Below are 23759 nucleotides of genomic sequence, written 5' to 3' on the forward strand. Positions count from 1 at the left end.
ACATGGAGAAAGTGGTTTAAAGTTAAGCTTTACATTTACCTTAATTTTTGTTGGTTATAGTGTACCAATCTCTTAAGCATTGGAAGCTCGGTTAGTGAACATTGAGGCCTGGGGACCAGAAATCTCACGTATTTTCATGGAGAAGTTAGGAAAGCTAAGCTGATTGAAGTGTTTTTTCACATGTGATTTGTCTTGATTTGCCGTTTCCACATCACGATCAACTGTGACCTTCCCAGGCATAAACCAGGCTCACTCATTTTATTTAGGTACCCAAAAATCACTCATTTGTCTCAAAGAGCATTACAGTCCGTACAACATACGGCCCTCTATACGGATGACAAAAACAAAACACACACACACACAAATAACCCTCTTTTGTCTGTTGAATAAATCATCAAAAACAGAAGATCTCTTTTCAGCATGTCAACAGTTCAACAATATGTTTTTACGAAGAGTCTGAACAAGAGCAACAAACTCCAGCAAGAGGTCAGTAATGTTTGTTTTTGTTTGTGTTTTCGATCCAGAATAAGCGAATGATGTCCAATGCATCCCTTTTGGGTAAGGTCTTCCAGTGGTGCAGCTGACTAATAATCAGTTACTTTGGCTCTGTATGGTGAAGATAAGAGTTTCCCTTGTATAAGCCTCTAACTGTAGAGTGATGTGCTAAAAAGCAGATAATCCCTGGAGGAGACGCCAGGCGACCTTTGCCCTTTGGATTTAAAACGGTTGAAGATTATGTTGCTCTCGATATTAAGTGGTTGAAATGACAAGTGTGGGAAACTATCCTATAATTTGTGATCTGATCCGTTTATATTGTAATCTACTTTCCAATATTTAATTGCTGAAAATAAAGTGATAATTCAAATATCCACATACAGACATACAGTGAACTGCAGAAACAATATAACTGTGCAATACTAAGACAAACACCAGGCGCACGCACGCACACACACACACACACACACACACACACACACACACACACACACACACACACACACACACACACACACCTACACGCACACACACACACACACACACACACACACACACACACACACACACCTCGCAGGAGAATTGATTGACTATTCTGTCTCAATACATCTCTCCTTCTGTTACTTAGCAACCGGTGTCTGAGCGGGTATGGATGCTGGACAAGTTGTACTCCTGTGCATTTTCAGTTGATGAAGAGATATGATTAATGAAAATGTCACCATCTCTATGTGGTGAAACGCTAGAAAAAATGACTCAGAAATAAATGACACCACATGGTCTTTTGGATCTTGTTGTTATGTTCTTGACTTACAATACTGCACCGCTGCATAGTTACAAATCTAAAAATCTTTACTTTTATTAATGTCTTATGTGCATTTTCATTCTTTCATAATCACAGACGCTCCTGAGATGGAATAATGTGTTTTTTATATTTTCTTTAATTTCCTTCTTGGTCAGACTTATTAGATTTTAACAAGGGTGACTTGTATTCTTTCATCTTGAAGAAGCTGATGATAGATTGTGTTTTCAGAGTTCTCACTTCATAAACTTGATGTATTTTCTTTACAGCTACTGCAACAAAAGCAAGGTGGACAAAATACCTACTAGGGCAATGTAAAAATATACACTCCAACAAATGCTGCTTTATAAATCTGAATTATCTCATGTGTCAGGTTTCATATAAAACACTGGAGATTAAATTGTTTTTTTAATGATGTTCTTGTTGCAGTAAAAGAAGTTTCTTGTCTGTCTGCCTCTTATTAAAACACAAACTGTCCCATGTGTTGTATTGACTTTGTGAGAACATTCAAAAAGCTGAATTTCCCTTTAACACCCTTAAACCTCAAATAAATTCCCCATGATGCAATGACATATTTAGAATGCTTTGATGAAATAAAATAACACAAAGAAATGTGACAGACATCCCTCGGCTTTCTGCCACAGAAGATGTGCAGCTCTATAAAAAAAAGACCAGACTATTGAAGTGGCAAAAGCAAATGTGGGGGAAAAAATTATAACGTATTACTAATGAATATATTATTTAGAAATATACAGTTTTAAACAAAGGAAAGCTTGAGTCAGCCTGCAGCAGATGTATGTTGTAGCTCCAGGACCTTTGTAATTTGTTTCAACTTGAAAATAAGCATGTGTGGACTTTCTTCTTTCCAGCCAACATGTACAGATTACATTACACTTTTTTTTATTTTGCATTTCAATATACCGTTTTAGCTTTGGCTTAGTCATCACAAGATACAACATTTGTAAAACATTCAATCAACTCCATGTGTTATGTTGGCTAGACAGCAGATAAGCAGATGGGACTTTTTGTCAGCTATTTGCACATAAATAAGCTGCAGTGTCCTCTAATGATACTCAGTGCACTTCAGCACATGTTGACGACCAAGAGAAAACATCTTAAAATGGGTTTAAATGAGCTTGTTATATATAGATAATTATTTTTTTGCCACAACTCACCAATCTCTCTGTAAGATGAACAGGTGGTGAATTTTGTTGACAGGGTGACTTTTGGAAAATACTGAAGAAATACCCGTCATTCTGCCGATATTTAATTTAAATAGGTAAATAAGTAAATTATAGATGCACTGCTATATTGCTTTATGTGACACTCGAATCTCACTTGAAGTCAAATTACATTTAATCTGCATTTTTCAATTACACACACGAGTATTATCGTCGCGAGCAAACCACGATAACAGCCGTGCAGTGCAAAGAAATGTGTTAAAGCCAAAACGACTCAATCGGTACGTTGTGTTACTGTAACAGATAGGACGGACGACGAATAGCCTACAACACATTTCTGATGAAATAAAGAGGAAAAATGTTTTATTTTCATTCTCATCATCGAAATAACTTCTTGCCTGTGAAGAAGCTGAATTACAGGCCCACGCGGATATCATTATTAACCTTATTGAAAGGAGGAGGAAGCACACGTTTTTAATGGCCTTTTGCTCAATAAGATAATAAAACAACACAATTCTTTTTTTAATTCAACAAATACCTGCTGCTAGTCATTCATGTGCTACAGGTCAACGCCTAAACACTGAAACGATCTCACAGAAATGCCTCTGTGTTTAGGAAACAACGCCGAGCGAGATTGAAGTGATCGATGATCAATATATCGAACGCGGAGATCAATTTCTGAACTTTAGGGGAAACAGCCGAACCATCGAGCTTTATGATATCCAGGAATAACAGTTAGTATGGATGCACCTTTCCGGTTTAATATACAGGTTATGCTTGGTTTAAAAAAGGAAGGTGACCCGATGAATTCGCGATTAAAATCTGGCAAATAAAAGCAAAAACAGTGTAATTAATAAGCTTCGGCTCAGTCTTTATCTTTAAAGTTGATTTTGGCATGAAGGATAGGAGGCCCGTCGCTCAGAAAATTACATATACTCACATAAAGTGTGTGTGTTTGTGTGTGTGTGTGTGTGTGTGTGTGTGTGTGTGTGTGTGTGTGTGTGTGTGTGTGTATGCGTTTCTGCTCGGTTATGCTCTTTAATTCTAAAAAAATAAGAAACCTTATATTGAAAATTATATTTAGGTTTATTTCAGGCTTTTAAAAAGATCGAACAAATCCTTTGGTGCCTTATGGGGCAGAGTTCAACATCCAATGGCAAGGACCATTATTTAATTGCCTTGTTTAAATTAATTCAAAGTATTGACTAAGTTGTAAAACCTCCTTTTCTAAAAAGCTCTTTTAGCTTTATTTAGTAAGCTACTTTGGCTGACAATTGTCACGGTTGAATTAAAGGCAGGCTGCCTTTCTTTCTGTGAATATTCTGTTCTGTTAATCGTTAATGAACAAAGTCAATAATGTGAAAGAAAAGAAAATTAAATATTTTAATTTCTTTTCGATGCAATTTCTTAATTTTTCCTGTGCAGCAAACTAAATCCCTTAGAACTATTTAAAAAAAAATCTATAAAAATTAAAAAAGAGACTATTTGACTCAACAAATTGTCCCAACTATTTCTTAAATGTCCTTAATACACACATGTAAACACACACATAAACACACACGGAGACACACACACGGAGACTCAGATAAAATAGTCAGCACCTGCATGTCAGCCGCGGTTGAAGAAGCGGATGGACCCAACATGCATCAATCCCGGCAGAGAGCACGATGCACATCTGCTCCCCGAACAGAGAGCTTATAGACAGCTAACACACTGAAGATCTGACTGTAAAATAAATAAATAAAAACTCATATTTAATACACAATACAATAAAAGAAATATAGGCTCATATCATTATTATTAATATTATTAATAATAACACTAATAACAATACCTTAAATAGTATTGTTAAAAAGTTCTTTTTTATATTACACTACTATATTATTAGTGATCCAAACGATTGATTTAACATGACATATATTACAAGTCAAGAGTATTCTATTTCTTTATGGTTATGGGTTTTATCCATACTATTAATTATACATCATTTAAAACCTCTTGCCCTGTAAGGCTGAAGTCCACTTTCCTTTGGGCTATGTTTTTTTTGGGTGTGTCATATGAAAAATATAGTCGACACAATATTATGTATGGAAAGAATTGTTCAAAGCAGATAAAAGCAAACACTGAACTTCGTCTCCGGCCTTGCTGAACTTCGCATCAACCAAACCAGCGGGCTGTTCTCTCATTGGTCTGCAGCGTTGGGATCCTAACTCACTTTGTGACCTCCTTCACCCCCTCCCAACCCCCCTCTTACCGGCCTGCGCCACGTCATTAATCTCTGTCAATCAATACTTCGATCAGGTTTATCACTAAGCGCATAAATGCAAAACCATACAGTCCGTGGGAAAACAAAGTTTATCTGTAAGGAACTCCTGTATCTGGAAACTGATACTGACTATATTTTACGCATATCACGTCAGGCCATCACCTGTCTGATTGTCATGTGTGTACAGGTAGGCCTACACGCGGGCTACATGCACGCACACGCCCATACAAACGTCAGTTGCTATTTTACATATTTACAACTAGTCAAAACTAAATGATATCCGTAATAGTTTATATTTGTGAGTTATCCGTTGTGAGACGCTGTGATTTCACCGGACGTGTTTTCATCGCAGTGAGGAAGACTATTAAAAAGAACTCTGCTCGTACCCGCCCCGCATTTTAAATACACAGAGGCGCGCTCCCATCTCTCTGACACGCGGCTCAGCCTGCTCTTAGTGGAAGCGCTGTTGGACCAGAGATGAGATATAGCCCTGGAGAGCTCCCATCCACATGAATGCATAAAGCGCTACGGCGCCGCGGAGACGCTCGGTTCTGTACCTCCCTCGGAACATCAGAACCTATCGGCACCACACCGAATTGATCGAAGAGTTTTGATCAATGGATTGGCATTCAAACGGTTTGGTCATTTTATCTCTCCAGGAGGGCTAGGGAGCGCGTCTCTGAGCGAGCGTGAGAGACAGGAGCGAGAGGTAGAGACAGGGGGAGAGGGTGGGGAGGGTGGGACAGGGGGAACGCGTATCCTTTCAGCTATGGAGCTCACCATGGAGAACCTTCACAGCATCTCCTCGCACTCCCATGCGGGGGACCTCATGAGCTCTCCGCACGCACGACCCTCGCCGTCTCCCAGCTGCGCTCCCCGGAATCTGGTCTCACATGGTCCCGGCGCGCGGTCAGCCATGGTCTCCGGCATGGCCTCACTCCTGGAGGGCTCCGGTGGGGACTACCGGACAGATCCGTCAGCGCTGTCCGGACACCTGCACCCGTCCATCAGCATGTGCGAGACCGGGATGAGCCTTAGCAACACTTACACCACACTGACCCCTCTGCAGCATCTACCTCCGATATCCACCGTCTCGGATAAGTTCCACCACCCGCACTCACATCACCATGCTGCCGCCCACCAACGACTCTCCGCCGGGAACGTCAGCGGCAGCTTCACGCTGATGCGGGACGACCACCGGGGGCTCGCCTCCATGGGCAATCTGTACAGTCACTACCCGAAAGAGATGTCCGTGTCCGGCATGGGCCACAGCTCGCTCTCCCCGCTATCCAGCGGGCTGGGTTCTTTGCACAACTCCCAGCAGCCGCTGTCAGCCTACGGTCCGAGCGCACACCTCTCCACTGACGGCAAGATGCTCTCTCCGGTATCAGGGTTCGAGTCCCACGCCTCTATGCTGTCCCGGAGTGACCAGGAGCACCTGGCTAGGAGTTTAGGGGGCCACGGCCACGGTATGATCTCCAACCTCAACGGCATGCACCACCACCCGCACAGTCACCTCCACTCACAGGCGAACGGCGCAGTGATGCTGGGGGACCGAGAGAGGCACGGTCACGGAGCCGGGCAGGCGGGTTCAGGCATGCAGGGGGAAGAAATCAACACAAAGGAGGTTGCTCAGCGGATAACGGCCGAGTTAAAGCGGTACTCCATCCCTCAGGCCATATTCGCCCAGAGGATCTTGAGCCGGTCGCAGGGAACCCTCTCAGACCTGCTACGGAACCCCAAACCCTGGAGTAAGCTCAAGTCAGGCCGGGAGACCTTCAGGAGGATGTGGAAGTGGCTGCAGGAGCCCGAGTTTCAACGGATGTCTGCTCTCCGGCTGGCCGGTAAGATGGGTTTCTGCCCCTTCAGTATTATTATTTCACAATAAAACTGATCCATCTTAGAGTAACAGGCCGGCCACCTTCCGTTGTATCTTTTTCAAATCAGGCTGTTATCAGGCACACTGAACTTGCGGAGGCCTGAAAGATTCAGCACCACGGACAGTTCAACCGATTAAAACAGAGCGCTCAGAGGCACAGCAGCTTCACCGCTAAAATTAAATCTTTATTTCATAAAAATACCTGAAACAAATATAAATTGTACATAGAAAAAGAAAAGTCAAGTCGTAGTGAATTTAGAACTCTGTAAAACAAATACTTGAATGGTTTAATGGGCGTGAACATTTGCGTTCACGCGGGCTGTTGTTGACTAAATTTGCAGGCCTATATATTTTTGATCGGCACCTAGCAAATCGTCATTGATTCACAATAAACCTCGAAATAGTTGCCCTCCCACGACGCCTTTTTTTCTCTCCCTCTCTCTGTCCGACTATTAACACACAGCGGTGGTGGGGTTACATGAGCCAACTAGTTGCGCGGGAGAAGCGGGGTGACCCCAGGTTGCCTGATCAATACGCCAGTTCCCACTCTCCTTTTTAAATGTGGCACACAGATCAATACTCGTATCTGAGCTGAAAGACGCAATAACCGCACGGTCTCTCCGGCCATGTAGTAAAAGCTCTAAATTTAGAACATAGACAGGTATGATCGCTGGTGTGATGCAGGACAGACGCTTTTTCCAAGGCTGTCATCGTAATTTTCATTGGATTAAACAACCTGTAAAACATTGATTATACAGGACACAATTACTTTAATGACGGATGTAAAAAATAAATTAAAAAAACCTTAAAAACATGGCTGAGGCTGCACCGAAAATCGGTACCTCCAACGCGGCCCATTTATGATCCCCAGATCTATTTCAAGGAAACCATAAGGTAAAACTGTTCTGATTAAATATTGATTGCAGCTGGGATGGGAAGTGCTAACAGGGACCAGTAGCCTACAGAGAAGAAGGTACAGAGTTTCTGATCTTGAATAACAAAGGGTGATACAATTAATGAGAACTCTGCCCTGTTTTGCCTGTGAATAGCACCATGTGATCATAACTCAGAAGAGTATCCAGTGTCCTGATCAGAGTAAAATTAATCACAGTTATACCGTTGATATCCTTCTTTTCCTTGTAATCCATCACAGTTTATGGACAACAACATTAGATTTAGCGGAATCACTACAGTGGCTTTACATAAGTGATAAATAGGGTGCCTATAAAAAAGTATTCACTCTACTTGGTAGCCGGTTTTTATGTTGTAAAATGTTGAATCAGAGGCGTTTTAATGTGAGACGGTGAGATGGATAGATGGATAGAAGGATAGATGGATAGATAGATGGATATGGCTAGATGGATAGAAGGATAGATGGATAGATAGATAGATGAGGATTAGTAGCTGAGGCTGTGAGTGTCATTAATAGTGTAGCTCTGTCCTCTCCATGTTTGCCTGGCTTTGCACATAGGAGATCAATAAGGCCGTTTCCCCTTTCCTACCCCCTCCTCTCCCACTCCCTGGTGCTTTCTCTCTCTCTCTCTCTCTCTCTCTCTCTCTCTCTCTCTGCAGCATATGGCAATAATATCACTAATCTTTCACTGGTTAACGTGGCAACAGGCAGGCAGGTTGTTTAGCTTCAGGAGATCGGCGCCACAGAACAAAACAAAACAAAAATCATTGCCTGGAGAACGAGGATGAATGAGAGCTGTTTCATAAAGTCAAACAATGCACACAGCCATTTTCCACAGTCTCTGCTCTCTCACCAGATCCATCTTTTAATGCCCATCAAAGTTGCTTGTGGCATGAAAGATTAATATCAGCCTGTTGTGTCTCATATTTCTGAAGAATCCGAATGGACTAAATTGGATGTACAAAACTTCATTCAGCCCGACTTAAGAGCAAAAGCGAGAAAAGCAAAACTGACATGTGGAAAAAGAGCAAGGAGATGCCATTGATTGAGTGAGGGTAGGCAGGTTTGGTCTTTGTGTGAACAGCCAGATAGAGGCAGGATAGTGAAAGGATCAATACCAACCTTAATAATTGATAAGTAGGGAGATGAAGGGGAGAGGGGAAGAAAGAGAGAAGCAGAGCGGTGGTGTTAGAGCTTGTAACAGCATCTTAGGTAAGCAAAGTCAAATCTGTGGTTAACAGCTGAGGACCACACACCCTAAACACCACGGCACAGAGCATGTAAGTGGTTTTGAAGCATTCTGTTTACTCCCCAAAACATCCTGCACAAATACACAGCACTGATCTGACAACAACAAGCATGGTGTAGACTTCCAGTGCTGAAAAAAAATTAAATAAATCACATTTATGAGGCTGGAAAAGGAAGCCTCTGACAATTGGAAACAAAACAACTGCAATATTTGTAGTGAAATGAGGGCAGGGAGGCTGGTATTTCAACACAAACATAAAAGGTTCAGCGCTTAAGAGCATCTTACAGTAGACAAAGAGCACCAGAGCGTCCAGTTGCCTATCGAGTCGTAGTAATGAGTGCTTTCTGCTCATGTCAGCGAATCCTCAAAGCAATCCAAGGTTGTGATGTCATTTGATTTTAAAGGTTGCAATGCTTTATGGGGTTTGTAATGCGCCTTTATGGAGGCATGCAAGCACATTTCACCCAGTGCGTGTGTGTGTCTGTGTGAGTGCTTCCACATGCACATGTGTATGTGTGTGTGTGTGTGTGTGTGTGTGACTGGTTTATAGAGTGTGTCTGCACTATACATTGTTCAGGCTTATCTGACTCACTCTGAATCGGTATTGATTTCCTCTCCTCTGCTCTCTTCGGCTCTCTCATTCTCTCTCTCTCTCTCTCCCTCGCTGCCTTCCTCCTTCCTCCCCCTTCTTTCTCTTCTCTGTACAAGCATCAGCAGAGCAAGATCAGTTGCCTTCCTCCCTTATTTCATTTCTGCTCCCTGGTCATCTCTCTCTGTAACAGACAGAACTCACGTTGGCACACTGGAGTCAAATATTTTGACACTCCGTATACATAAGAGTGAATGTGTGTGGACCTGGGAAAACATTAAAATATAGCACAGTATAATGTAGAAATGCAAATTGCAAAACAATATTTGAAATGACCTTTCACAACATAGAAATAGATATTAGTGGCAGTTATGACCAAACCCCCATTATGATCAATCATGTCTCATTTTTTTAACTTCACCAAACATGATCGTGCTAGGATGCAGTGCTGCAACACTTAATAAAAAATGAATGTGAGACATCAATTTTTAAACTACATGTTGAAGCCCTGCATATCATCATGATTACATCCCTCCACTTTGCCTGCTATTGAGTATAAGGGTCTCATGATAAATATGAATAAATAATAATGACACACATATCAGCAGCCGGACAATAAGTCTGTTGATTTGAAGCATCTCCATATCCAAGCTCTTAATTTGTAGTAATTTAGTCATTTGGAGCACAGTCAGCTTTGGTAAACCTTCACTAATTGCCTCGTGCCAGTTTGGAAAATGCCTCCTGATCTCACACAGCAGCAGATTGGTGTTAAAGGTGCTGATTATTCTGATTAGTCAGGATTAAATTAGTCTTTAAACTTTTCAACATCAACTTTATTTACTTAAGTAAATTAATCATACAGAAACGTGTTTCAATATTATACTCTCTGTAGCTGTGAGAGAGAGAGTGTGCGTGTGTGTGTGTGTGCGTTTATAAATGAGGTAAATCTGAGCAGAGAATCGTTCTAGCGAGACCTTATAGTTCCAGTTACATATTTTCCCATTTAGACAATATCATTTATTAAAATGTCTGGCAGTAGAAACTGACACAGACTGAATCGTTATTAAGTTAGTTTTCAGTTAAACTTCAGTACGATGATACCCGTTTTTAAAGAAAAGATGAACTGTCTAACAATGTTGTTTAGTTAAAAAAAAAAGCTTTTCATTATAGTCTCCAACTTCCCACACTATTAATAGTCAGTTAGACAATAGCAGGTCGCACGTATGGTATTTCAGGCAAAACACGTTCCGGTTCTGATCAAATAAAAGCTTAAACGGTAAAACACATGCTCATAATAAAATGAATAAAATGAAAAAAAACTTCCGGACAATTAAAACAGTTAAAGAGACCGTGTGTGTGGCTTCACTGAAAGCATCATCACTAATAGAAAATGTAACAACCGTCTAATAAACGTTTCTAAGTTCTTCAACACCGCAGACATTTCTCTTAACTTTTCCCTCAGTGGCTCGTTTTTTCTCATTTGCCTCGCGAACTCGTTTTATTTTCTTTAGCAGCACATGTTTGATAGAAGCGGTCTCTGGATTCAATCGGGCAGTTTATTCTGAGACGTTTTGAAGAAGCTAAATAAAGTAAACCGTTTGGTTAGGGGAACAGGGAGAGGCATTAAACACGGTTTATAGACTACAAGCCAATATCTAATAGGTTGTAAAGCGGCCGATCTCTTGTCTCAACAGGACAACACAAGCTTTACATTGACAAATAAACGAAAGCTTTCAAATACGCCAATCCTAATCAATTGAGAGTATTTTTTTCTTTAAGGACGGGTTGGTTTGGTTTCCCCGCTGCTGTGCGTGTTAATGCCGGTGGGGTTGATGGCGTTTTACTTTCCCAGCAATGAATAGGCCTATAATATGATCAATACAATCAATAACCGTACATCTGAGAGGTGTGACAGAGAGTGATTGACGCCAAACTGTTTCTCGCCTGCAGTAGTCCGTCCAGGGCGGGAGAGGGCCCGTCTCAGCGGACACAAAGCCCGATCTCATCCGTCCGTCCAGGCGTCGACTAGCAGCAGCACGGTGCGGTTAGTTCACCGTCTGCCCCCCTCATGCCCCATCTGCCCACACACACACAGACACAGACACACACACACACACACAGACACAGACACACACACACACACACACACACACACACACACACACACACACACACACACACACACACACACACACACACACACACACACACACACGTTTTGTAAGTAAAGAAACACATAACACAATGCACTCCTGCTATGCTCTAATTGATTTTTATTTATATTAGTGGTTCCCTGCCTTTTGAGGATTACCCTGATATCAAACCTGCTTTGTCATTTTACCACATCCCAGGATGTAGATAGAGAGATGGCCTTTTAAATGTGACTCACACACACTTATTGGTTTTCTCTTTTTAAGCTGCCATCCACTCATGTTGCTCCTGCACATTTAACATTTTAAAAACACAGCAGGCAGAGCGACTTCACACAGAGTCCTGTTGTTAGGAGTCTGAAGTCAGCGTCATTCAGTAACATGTGTGATCTAATGTGTTTGATAATGACTGTCTGATGAAGGAGGACATTTAGAGTCCCCCCCCTTCACTCAAAAATGTCTTGTGCACTTGAGCTTCACTGTGCAGAATGATGCATGTGCAGAGTTTGACACTTTTCTCCTTCATCTGCTGAAGGAGAAAAGTTTGTCTGTGTTCACCTGAGCCAATCGTGGGTCAATATGCAATTTATACAAGTGTGACGTGGACACTTGACGCCTCCAGTCTGCCTAAAGTTAGAATGGACTTTTCAGTGAAGACAACTTGTGTCCGGTAATTAAACCTTTGAAATGAAAACTATTATGCATCTTCATAGATTCTGGATTTTGCTGTGAAGGAGTGGATGTCATTTTAAGAGTTTTTAAAGGGATAATTGTACTTTTATTGTGAAATGAACATATCTGTCACAGTATTTTTTATGTCTTAAAACACGTCTGGAAGTGGATCTTTAAAGAAATAGACAGAATATTATAGAGTGTTGTCCAATCCAATGTTTTTTGTGAGCTAGTCCACTGTAGCTGTCACCCGCGCTATCACAACTACTGTAACAAAGGCTAACCGACAAAAGTCAACCATTGTCCATACTGCTCTTCCCATCTCCACTAGTGCACAGTCTTATAGACAGTGGACAGTGGAAGGCAAAGTAGAAACTGCAGCCACTTAAGTGATAAGTGGAGCAGATCTTAAAGGTGATTTAATCTTTGGATCAGCAAGAGGTTGAGATTAAGCAAAGTACTTTTAGCATCATTGACACCAGGACATATGAAAGAGACGACACAAGCGAGTGCCACTTGAGACTGCTGAGCGTCACCACTTGTCTCTTCAGAAAAGCCCATTTGGTAATGAGGCAACTAAAGATAGCCTACAACGCTGAGGTTCTCGTCTCAAGAGAGGTGGTTTTAATGAGCAGCTCCCTCTTTACCTTCCCTGTGGTCCTATCCATTGCTGTGGAGGGGGATGTTTAGGGGTCTCATTTGAAATGGATCTATTGATTATCTGAAATATGTACTGACCAGGCCCAGGCCTTGTGTTATAGCTCCTCGGTTTCACTTGGTTTAGGATGTGTCGTTCTGCAAGCCTCAGAGTTGAACAGTTGCATTTCAGCTGATGGAGGAGGACCAGAGTGGTGTTGGCATTGTAAAATGGCCGGTAGCACAAGTTGTTCGAAAACAGGCATTACATATTAAATTATCACTATATTAGCACTAGCATTCAGTCATTACATTAGGGAGTATTGAGTTTGGTTTGAGACAGCACTTAGAGAGCCGCGAGGAGATTCTGGCATGGCTGGGCCTGAACCAATTGAATAAACGTTCCATGGAATGGTTCTGAAGTGAGGATCAATCAATATGGGGGCTATCAATCTGAGGGCAAATTAAAACAATTGAGAAAAACAACAAGAGGGAAACAGTTGAAGAAGTCCAGGAGGTATCAGTGGAGGCTCTAATGCGGGGACAAACATCTACTGCTCAGGAAAACATCTTAATTATGCTTTGCTTGCAGTAACAAAGCCTGAACAATGGCAATTCAAACATGCACGCTCACACACAGGCATGCATACACATGTGCACATTCATATTGATCCCCCCCCCCCCCCCCCCCCCCCCAGTCAAATCTGTTTACTGCTGTTGTCTAAACCTGCTGTAAAGTCATCAATCATTTGCATACATCACATCCACACTGCAGCCATGCAGCGTTTCTCCCCCTCACTACCTCCTTTTATACCCTCACCCTTTCCTATTTTTCTCCCTTCCTCTCCCACACATGTGCACAAACACCCCAAGTCTGGGATGACTATAATTCCTCACTTTGTTTGTTTCTTTCACGCAAGCCCGCAGACCACATCTCGTGCACGCTAACACACTTTTATCAAAAACAAATATCAGAGACGTAGCCTATTATGAGGGACATTCCATTGTCCTCTCTCGGACTGGATGACTGCCTCTTTTCCGCCACATCTCCTTTGTTCTTCCACAGATAAACAATTTCTTCTCCATCTGTCTGTCACACAAAGCGCGCTTCCGCGCTATACTCCCCAATGCGAGGCAGGGCACGCGCAACACACACGCGCGCAACACACACACGCACACACACAAACACACACCTCGGTCTCGCGGATCGATGGGGATCGATCGGGTGGGGAAGGGAGCCCTGATTACTGGACCACGTGTTCAGGAGAAAACCGCGGAAAATCGATCATTGCAGCTTTTTAGGGCAGCAGAACAGAACAGACTCCCTTCAGTCTCCACAGCTACACAGCCGGGTCTACTGACGGTGCATCCAGGCACGACACTCCGCTTCTTTGTCAGCATTTCACATCACGCTCCTCCAGTTTCAACGAGACACAGGCCCACAATGTAAACCAGGCTATTTATGCAATATAACCTATTTTTTCTTTAGAAAACTGCATCATAAGACCAAGAGAATACAATGAAACCACATGTTCCCACATAACACATGAACTCGTCCCACATTTAACCACTGTAGCCTAAACTTTAAAGGACAATGGTGTTTTGCATGTGGTACACTCACTGTACAACCCACTTTAAATTACTGATGATCATTTCCAAGGCTTCTGTAGTTTTTAGATTGATTTCCTATCCTCCAGGCGGCTGCTGCTTTCAGCTGATTTCACTGCACTTTAAAAAATCAACTGGTAGAGATTTGAAACTTGCTTATAGGGAATCCATCCCGATGAACAATTAAGTCTCATTAATATTTGCTTAAAAAAAAATTATTTACTTGCTGTTGATGTTAGCAGGGAGCATTAAAAGAACACTATATCCTTGTCCAGCATTTAAGGATAGTTGGACATCTGGAAGTTGATACTCAGCTGCTGGAAAGTATACATTCACAATATAAATATAAACAAGTATACATGTTCGTAGTTTCCTCTGAGCAAAAATATATATATACTGTTTAACAACTGGGTTTTCAAAACTACATGTTTGAAGTAGACTACTGATCGACTTCGACGAGAACATTAAGACAACTTAGCTGTCAAGCAAGACTCAGATATCCTCAAGTTGATTGTCATTCCACAATGAAATAAAAGGAAAGCAAAGACTGCATGCAGGTAAGAAATCAATCTAAAAACTCTTAGTGTACTTTGGCAATTAGTAATAATATAACATATACTACATTTTAAAGGCTGAAACTTGCAAAAGCTACAGTAATGGCCACTAAAAGATCCCAAGGGTGGTCCGGTACTCCACTTGGAAGGATATCACAGTTTATAGAACATGAAAATCAGTTTTAATTGGTCTTTTTCACTCACAAGCAGCGACTCACTGACTCATTGCTTTCCTTTCTGCCTTTTCCACTTTTCCATTCTCTCTTTTGTGGCCAGCTTACCCTCCTGTTACCCTCCCATGTGACATGTACATGTTGTTTTGTAATGTGTTCATTTCAACTCCAAATGCGTTTCTTTCTACCTGCACCATTATGTGTATCTGCAGTTTCACAGCGAGCGAAACACATTCGGCTGAAATTCATGACACAAAAACATTCATGCACATCCATGCACAGTACACAAACGCCTGCATTAGTTTCCCCGTCTGATTTGCTCTTTAACCGTTTTAATAGTCTAAAATTATTCAGCATTTCCTTTTATGTCATATGGTGTCTAAGGCATCACCTCATCTTGTAGCCATACAGTACGATGCATTATTTGTTAGTTTCCACCCAATTATGTGTTTTGTATTCAGTAAATGTAAAGGACTAGTTCGAGTATTTTGATGGCAATGAAACTCCTTCCTTTTGTTCCGTCCTTCCCCCTCCTTTCCTCGGTCCCTTCCTTTCCCCTCTCCAGCATGTAAACGCAAGGAGGAGGACCGAGGACGGGATCGCAACCAGGTGCCAAAGAAGCAGCGACTGGTCTTCACCGACCTGCAGCGTCGCACCTTGGTAGCCATCTTTAGAGAGAACCGCCGCCCCTCCAAGGAGATGCAGATCACCATCTCCCAGCAGCTGGGCCTGGAGCTCTCCACCGTCTCTAACTTCTTCATGAACGCACGCCGCCGCTGTACGGACCGCTGGGACACGGAGGAGCACAGCCACGGGGTGCACGGTCACGTGCACACTCCTCACGGAAACAGCAACAACAACAACAACAACTCCTCACCGATCCAACCCGGTACCTCCTCTGCCGCCACTTTCTCTACGGCCTGACGGTGGCAGGACGGATGGTTGAACAGATACATGGAGGACGGTGAGCTGCAGGGTGTGTAGCTTCAGACCGATCATCTGATTCATCTGCTCAGAGTGCTCATGACTTGAGCAGATTAATCAGATCTTCTCTACGATCCATGTGTTTTCTTTTAATCTGAATGTTACTCATGGGGGTTACACATGCATTTCAAATTGTGTTTTTTCTTCTTCTTCAAACCAAAGATCCAGCAGCTTTGAGATAGTTGCCCTCAAACAACCACACATGGCTCTTAGTGAACCCACCTATAAACCAAAGAAAATCAATCTACACTAAACTCTATGTGGGTCTGTGTTAAAGCCTTGAAAAGGGAGGGTTTTGCTTTCGGAACCTCTGGTGGTTGTGAGGATGTAAACACACCAAAGAATCACTCATGACAGGGAGCGGATAGCTGTAAGGGCAGGAAACCTCGAGCAGCCACACGCGTCGGCCTTTTGCTGGGCCGTGATCAACCGCTCCTCGTTTCAGTAACAGACACTGAGGCTGATTGAGAGGCGCGTTTGTGTGTCAAGTGTGTGTGAAACGCTCCCGACAGGTCCTCTGACCCGTGAACCACATACCACCTCTGCATCACTGCAGGTGCGCGTGTGCGTAATGCTCTCAGGCTGCGTGTTGCTCCTGGGGTGTAATTCCTCTGCAGTGTTTCGGCCTACTCCATGTCAGGGTAACAGTGCCACCTGCTGTCCATTGAATCCACATCTGAACATGTTCTGAGCATGTGTTAACAGCCCCATGTCTCTCACAGGCCGGCAGCAACACACTGTAGCCTGCAGTGCAGATTTATATTAGGATAAAGATACCAAAAAACTCCATATAAGCAGACGTGTAGCCCTGCAAACACCAAAGAAACGGACAAAACATGATTATACTCACAATCCCGTTGATACACATTTGAATGTTTGTTTCTTAAGAATGTCTCGTTGTACGGCTCCACGTCCATACACCGTGTAGCCACTTGAGAGGTTATTTTCAGGTTACTAAGGGAGAACAATCAAACAGGGGTGACACCCATTTAGAAAGTGTCGTGCCCGAGTGTAGGGAGGGAGTGGGGGGGTGGGGGGTGGGGGTCTGCTCTGTTCTAGTGGCCAAACGCAGAGGTCAAATGTCACAATATAGGATCCTGAGTGCCAATGATGTTTGCCTCTTTATGATAATCAGAGAACAGGTGCAGTCCGCTCCGTCGCCATGCGCCCCGTCTGGCCTGCGTCATTACAACCGTCACATTGCGAGCACTACACGGGCACGTTGCCTATTCCATACCTCAGAAAAACATTGATGTGATCGACAAGAAACACAATGCCTGTAAATAGTGTTTCATTTCATCTCTCTTTCTCTCTCTGTCTTATCTATTCTCTATTTATCTATACTCTCTTGCTACTCCCCCTGTTGTGTATTTCTTTCATTTCTCCCTCCTTAACTACTGATGCGGGTAATAATAGTACCATAGACACATGGTTTCTCTTTCGTGACTATTGTGCTATGTTGTGCTAAAACTTTATGTAAAGAAGCACCTTGTCGACAAAATGTAAAAAACTTAAAGATGAAAAAAAAGAAGAATCAACATGGACTGATCTTATACACAGACGAGGAAGGAATACCACAAATGACTAACTGTGCATATTTGTGAATAATTGTGTGAGTGAAGGCCCCTGATCCTTGATCTCTGAACTATCAGCCCTTTGAACTGGACAGTCACTGCATTCCTCTGGTAATGCTGTTTTTGGGTTACCATGAGAACCGCCTCATTTCTCTGTGTCTTTTTAAATTTGTTTCATTTTTTTGGGTGTGCAAAGCCACTTGTTGTTTAGCATCTTCTAGCGGGAGATAATCATATTAGAGAGGAGACGCAGACAGGAGGAAGAAGGGTGCAGTGGGAGCATCAGAGGCCCATCATCGGAAACATTTAAGTGACATTCCTCCACACTTTGGGTTCTGGTCGTGCACTAAAACAGATTCCCTGTTGGAGGAGGTCTCATTTAAGACGTCTCATAGAGTCCAGAAGGGAAAAACTGTCGCGTTTCAGTGCAGATATTTGAAGCTCAGACCCAGAGAGTTAGTGATGGAAACAGTTGAATGTGTGTGTGTGTGTGTGTGTGGCTACCTCACAGAATAGAGTGGACTGTGACACAGCCATCAATACCAAAGATACTTCAAGCCTGCCGTGTTCACACTGGACCTGGGACGTGCGCACACATGCAAACACTACACACATGCAGATGTGCTTCTTAGTGCACACACACACACACTTCCGCAGAGCAGTCGTGCTGCATGGCAAATACACGGAGGTGTTTGTTATGTGGGAAGAGTTGAGTGCCTTTTTCCTTCAACCAAGGGGTTGGATTGCTCTGCACACACACACACACACACACACACACACACACACACACACACACACACACACACACACACACACACACACACACACACAGACACAGTGTTTAGGGTGAAGGGGGGCACACACAGGAGCGGGTCCTCATGACATAAAAACACAATTTTGTTTCGAATTTTTCCCACAAGGAAGGAAAAATATTGTTTACCGCCACCGTTTAGTTTTTTTAATACGTTTTTACATGCTGGTGAGACGATGTCATCTCACAGAGTCCTCTCCACGATACACACATGCACACACACTCCCACCAGAGATATTTTTGTGTAATTTGTAACTCGAGTGTATGTGTGTGTGTGTCTCCGATTGTTTACAAAGCCCTCTAACCCCACTCTCTCATTGGCTCGCATCTAAAACTTTAACCTTTGTATCAACCAACCGATGCTCAATCAGTACAGAAATGATGAGACCTAACAGCTCCAAAAGACACATGAAGCCCGCCCGTGACCCCCACCCATCCACACCCTCTTTACTGGTCCCTCCGTCCAGGGTAGCATCACAACGAGGCAGGCATGTGTAGACAATTCATCTTGATATACCTCAAATCTTTATTGTAAAGGTTAATGTAGTGAAACAATAATGATAATGTTTAGCTATGGGAGTGGCATTAAAGTCACAGCAAAAATGATTGTTTGTTTTTAAAAGATTTGTTTGAAGGAGTGTGTGCAGTATAAGCCGTCTTATAGTTTGACATCTTTTTGAGTTGGTTAATTTATTGTTTGTAGGTTTGCACGTTTTCCTTTTTGGAGTTAGGAGAAACATTGAAAGGAGGAGTATGAATACTTGATCAGGTAGGAAAGGACATAATATATATGACGATGTAGCAGAAGAGGACAAAGAAATCAGTGACGAATGATTATGAATACAAATGAAGACGTAGGAATGGAGAAAATTGTTCAAGATCAACGTGAAAATGACTCATAAATGACGCACTAATTTCTGTTTTGCATCACTTTTTGGCTTATTTTGTGTTTAATGATTGTTTCCGAAGTGTGTAAAAGTGATTCCCATATTAAAAAAAGAGAACCAACCAAAGCACCTCTGTCATTATGGTTGGGATGAGCGATTCCTTTATGCATGGATACTATATATGTGTATATAAACTGCAGGATGAATTGTACCTCTACAGGTGAAGAGGGGGAGAAACAGGGAAAAAAACAACTGAGCTTAGTTTCCAGGTACATTGTTTTTTAGCTCTGTGTCTTTTATGTGCTATTTATGTACTTGTTAAAAAAGAAGTGTGTATTTGTACGTGTATCAGCTTCATCGCTGTGCGTCTGTCCTCCTGTTGTAACCCTTCCCTTTGTGTGGAAATAGTCTCCACACCGTCTGTATCCGCCCTTTGTTTCGTCACACAGGTGAGAGTGAGTTTCTCTGTTTTGTTCCTGTGTTTCCACTCATTCGTATTTAATCTAAATTCGACCAGCCAGTGTGTTTGTCTGCTTTAGTAGAGACATGAACAAACAGACAGCTGAAATGCGGGTTTCCTTCAGTGCTTCAAAATGGCGTTGTTTGCTTTTTCCTTCTGACAGACCTCAGAGTTGTTGAAGACCCAGTGTCGATGTTCTCTCCCTCTCCCTTAGCAATCAATCAGAACCAAGTGTCTTTGTGATGGTAGAAGACAATCAATTTCAAATAGAGCAGAGACAAAAAAGAAGAAGAAGGAGAGCGAGAAAGAGAGTGATGGAGGAGGGCAGAGAAAATGACTGGACAGGAGAAATGGGAGGGGAGGAGGAAGGATGGCTCTCAGTGTGTGTGTGTGTGTGGTCACCTTTAACCTCTGCAGAGTGACCTTTACGGTGGGGGCTGAGGCACCCGGGACCCTCCCCCGGCTATGATGGAGGTGTAGGTGTAGGTGGTGGGGGGGGGATCTGACTTGTTAAGTGGACGTGTAATCGAAGATGTTGATCAAATGCCTGCACACACACAAGAGCCTTTCTTCTGATCTTCACCTCCCAGCAACACAGTCACGTTGGTCTGCCTTCAGCCTGTGGAGGGAGACTCAAGTAATAACTGGGACAAATAATGCACCAAGTGAAAACCAGTATGGTTAAATTGTGTGTTTTGACTAAAACAAATAAAGAAACAAGCGATTGGCTGACTTACTTCCTTTCTGTGTGATGGTTTCTGACTGTGGAGCTCTGTTGCCATCTGGTGGTGTGAAATAAAAATATGTGGACAATCAAGTCCAGGAAATTTACAGCATGAGGACCACGGCCAGGATTTTAGAAACACCGATGTACCTATAACACCACGTCTGTGGATCAAAATCAATCAATGTATACATATATATTTCTTTTGAATATTTACTCAGTTCACTTTTCAGTAAAATATAATAATTACTTCATAAGGCTGTTTTTTCCCCCTGAGCTTTACATTTGATCGTGTTAATTTAGTCATGACGTATTCATATTATAGAAAAATACTTTAATTTCATAACTGAAAGCTTGTTTCAAAGTCTTTTTCCACACAGCAAGGAAAGATGTTCTGGTGAGGAAATACTACTAATCTATGCATGTCTCAGCAGGAAAAGCACAGATGTCAAAATAAGATCCTGGTATTGTGCAATCACCGTCACGCTGTGACTTACCGGGACACCTGAACAGAACAGAGCTATGAGTAGTTTTATTAATTAGTCTAGAGTCATGTCCCAAAGCCATTAATACAGTATGTGCTGTATACTATTTGTCAGACTGTTTTGGTTAGTAAAGAAAGATATCAGCATACTTTACCATTTTATACTGACAAGAAATGATACTATACACTGCCACTTTGAAAAGCTACATCACAAAGAGACATCAAGATGTTTTTCCTAAGATTTAATTCTTCCTTTTTTTGTTTTCCAAGATATTTTGGAGCTGTTTCACCACCACCTACAGTTTATGTAAATGTTTTCCAGCTTTCAGCTTGTCCTCCATTTCCTTAGTGCTTTGCATTGAGGGCGAATACACCAAACAGCACACTTGAAAATAGACGTTATTTAATGTGAAGTACTAACGACATACTCAAAACCAGCTCAGAACCAATATGTAGTACAGAATTGGGACATCGCATAAATCATATATCATCAGCCTTTGTCAATCAAGACAAACAAGAGTCAGTTATGTGATCCATTCATTCAGTCTGAAGCAACAGCCAATCACGTAACTGCTCTGTTGTTTGTCTTAATAGACAAGGACTCTGTAATGAATTAACGTTGTGAAACAATGATATCTATTTTTTATTTGTGTTAAAGGACCATAATCAACTGCTTTTGTGAAAATAAACACAGGACGCTTTTGACAGAGTCACATCATGCTTTTATGATGAAAGGAGTTCATTTACAAGACAGACAGTATATAAAACATGTATTGAAATAAAAAAAGAACTAATATGTGTTTTATAGACAAGTACATTATTGTCTCATCTTTCCCTTTGAGACCAAGCAGCCATGGGACTGAGCAAAACATGGGTGATCCCTGGAGAAAAGAAGCAGCAGTTAATTGCTATATTACTATAACTACACTATTTACAGTTCAACAGTCATTTTCCTCTGTCAGACATGGCAAAGAGGTCTACAGATTTGATGACATGATATGGCTAATAGATCTAATATGTACAATTTCTGTTCTTTACACCCAAGGATCCACACATCGCGGTGCAAAATCTAAATGTTATAATTCTGTTACGGTCGGATGTTCTTGCGACCAGAGAGGAATTTGGTACTCACTGTGTAACAGCCTCTATTATGAGCCATCGTATGCTTTAATGGTTGATCAGTCCACTCAATCTGTCAAGCTGAATTCTTAATGCTAGCTCTGCATTTCATTGGAGCGCTCAGCACCCATTCCTAGGTTTCAGGGGTCAGTAATGACCGTGTCAACAGGCTACACATATGCATTAGCACAAAAACTAAGAGTGATCGATGAAAAATGTTTAACGAGGTCGGCGCCAAGTTGAAAGAGAGACAGAGAGAAAAGACAGAGAGAGAGAAAAGAGAGAAAGAGAGAGAGAGAGAGAGAGAGAGAGAGAGGAGAAAAATAAGTTAGCATATTTGAGAACTTCACTAATAACTATATTTTCTGTTAGAGGGCTCCAACAAATACAGAGCTAGACCATCGTGACAGCTTCCTCTGAAGAGTGGGAGAGGTAAGAGAGCGATACATTGACTCAGACCTGGGAAAAAAAAAATCTAAATCTAAATCTGGCACCATCTCGTTCTTAAAAGAGGAAAATCATCTTAAAAGGTAATGTGGAAACCTAGGAATGAGTGCCAACCAGGTCTGTTAGAGCTCTGCACGCCTCCTCCTACTTCAGAGGGATTCTGGGAGAGTGGTAAGGTTCAAGACAGATCAATGAAAGTATGCCATTAATTATCCAATCCCCATACAGCATTGATCAGTCCCACCATCCTGCTTGGAATATCAATCGTTTTATCTACAGCTAAACACATCCTGTGTGTGAGTAGATATGTGTAAAAGTACAACCATCCCAAGTAAACAAATGCTTCTTTTGTAAGATGCACACTTCTTTTAGATATTTGTGAATGCACGTGCAGGTGATTACCAGATTAGAAACACTTTAATGGTCCCACCTGCTCTCGCAGTAAGTCTGTTTCAACCAGTCCCATGGCCAGCAACAATGGCACCCATAGCTCTCCGTACAAGTGTAGCTGAGAGTTTGGCAAGACCGATCACTGTATACAAAAGGCATGCATAGATTAAACCTGCTAAAACCAAAAGAAAGAAAGAGTTTGAAAGTGAGACTGATTACTGTTCAGCTCTCAGCCATACGTAGGGAAAGAATGATGCTGTGGCATTTTATCATGTTTTGTGATTATTTGTTGTGAAGTCGGAGAGACTCGTGGGGGCGTCAGAAAGCGTTTGTCTAATCTACAGACCCGAGTCTCAGCAAACCAGGTCAGAAGTGTTCCGATCAGATGGAGGCCTCTCCTCATAACTCCCTCACAGGTAGCTGAGAGGGAGACCCTCGCCCCGGACACCCAACAGCGGAGAGGAGGTCCCGCTATGGCAGGAAGAGAAATCAGCGAAGCACTGACATATGAATCTAACAGTCAAAGTGCTCTCTTTAGTGTCTCACTGTATGAGACCCAAGAGCTTGATTTATTTTCCCACCACAGACAATAACACTGGTACGTCAGCGTCATGGTCCCATTGTGTTGCTGTTACTCACATTGACCACCTGGAGGCAGTATTGCCACATAGAAAAGTGGGGCAGTTGCAGTTGTCTGGTCAAGGTTAAGATGAAG

General features: G+C 42.3%; 1 protein-coding gene across 1 annotated transcript; it reads left to right on the forward strand.

Moving 5' to 3' along the window:
• Nucleotides 1-5510: 5510 nt before the first annotated feature.
• On the forward strand, nucleotides 5511-16088 carry LOC306706691 (hepatocyte nuclear factor 6-like; the record flags this gene model as incomplete). The annotated part of the gene is made up of 2 exons (XM_079173850.1): nucleotides 5511-6585; nucleotides 15730-16088. 2 exons carry the CDS (start codon nucleotides 5511-5513, stop codon nucleotides 16086-16088), a joined length of 1434 nt encoding a protein of 477 aa, XP_079029976.1.
• Nucleotides 16089-23759: the final 7671 nt, after the last annotated feature.

Source organism: Pholis gunnellus (assembly GCF_910591455.1).
Source record: "Pholis gunnellus genome assembly, chromosome: 14".
Lineage (NCBI taxonomy): Eukaryota > Metazoa > Chordata > Actinopteri > Perciformes > Pholidae > Pholis > Pholis gunnellus.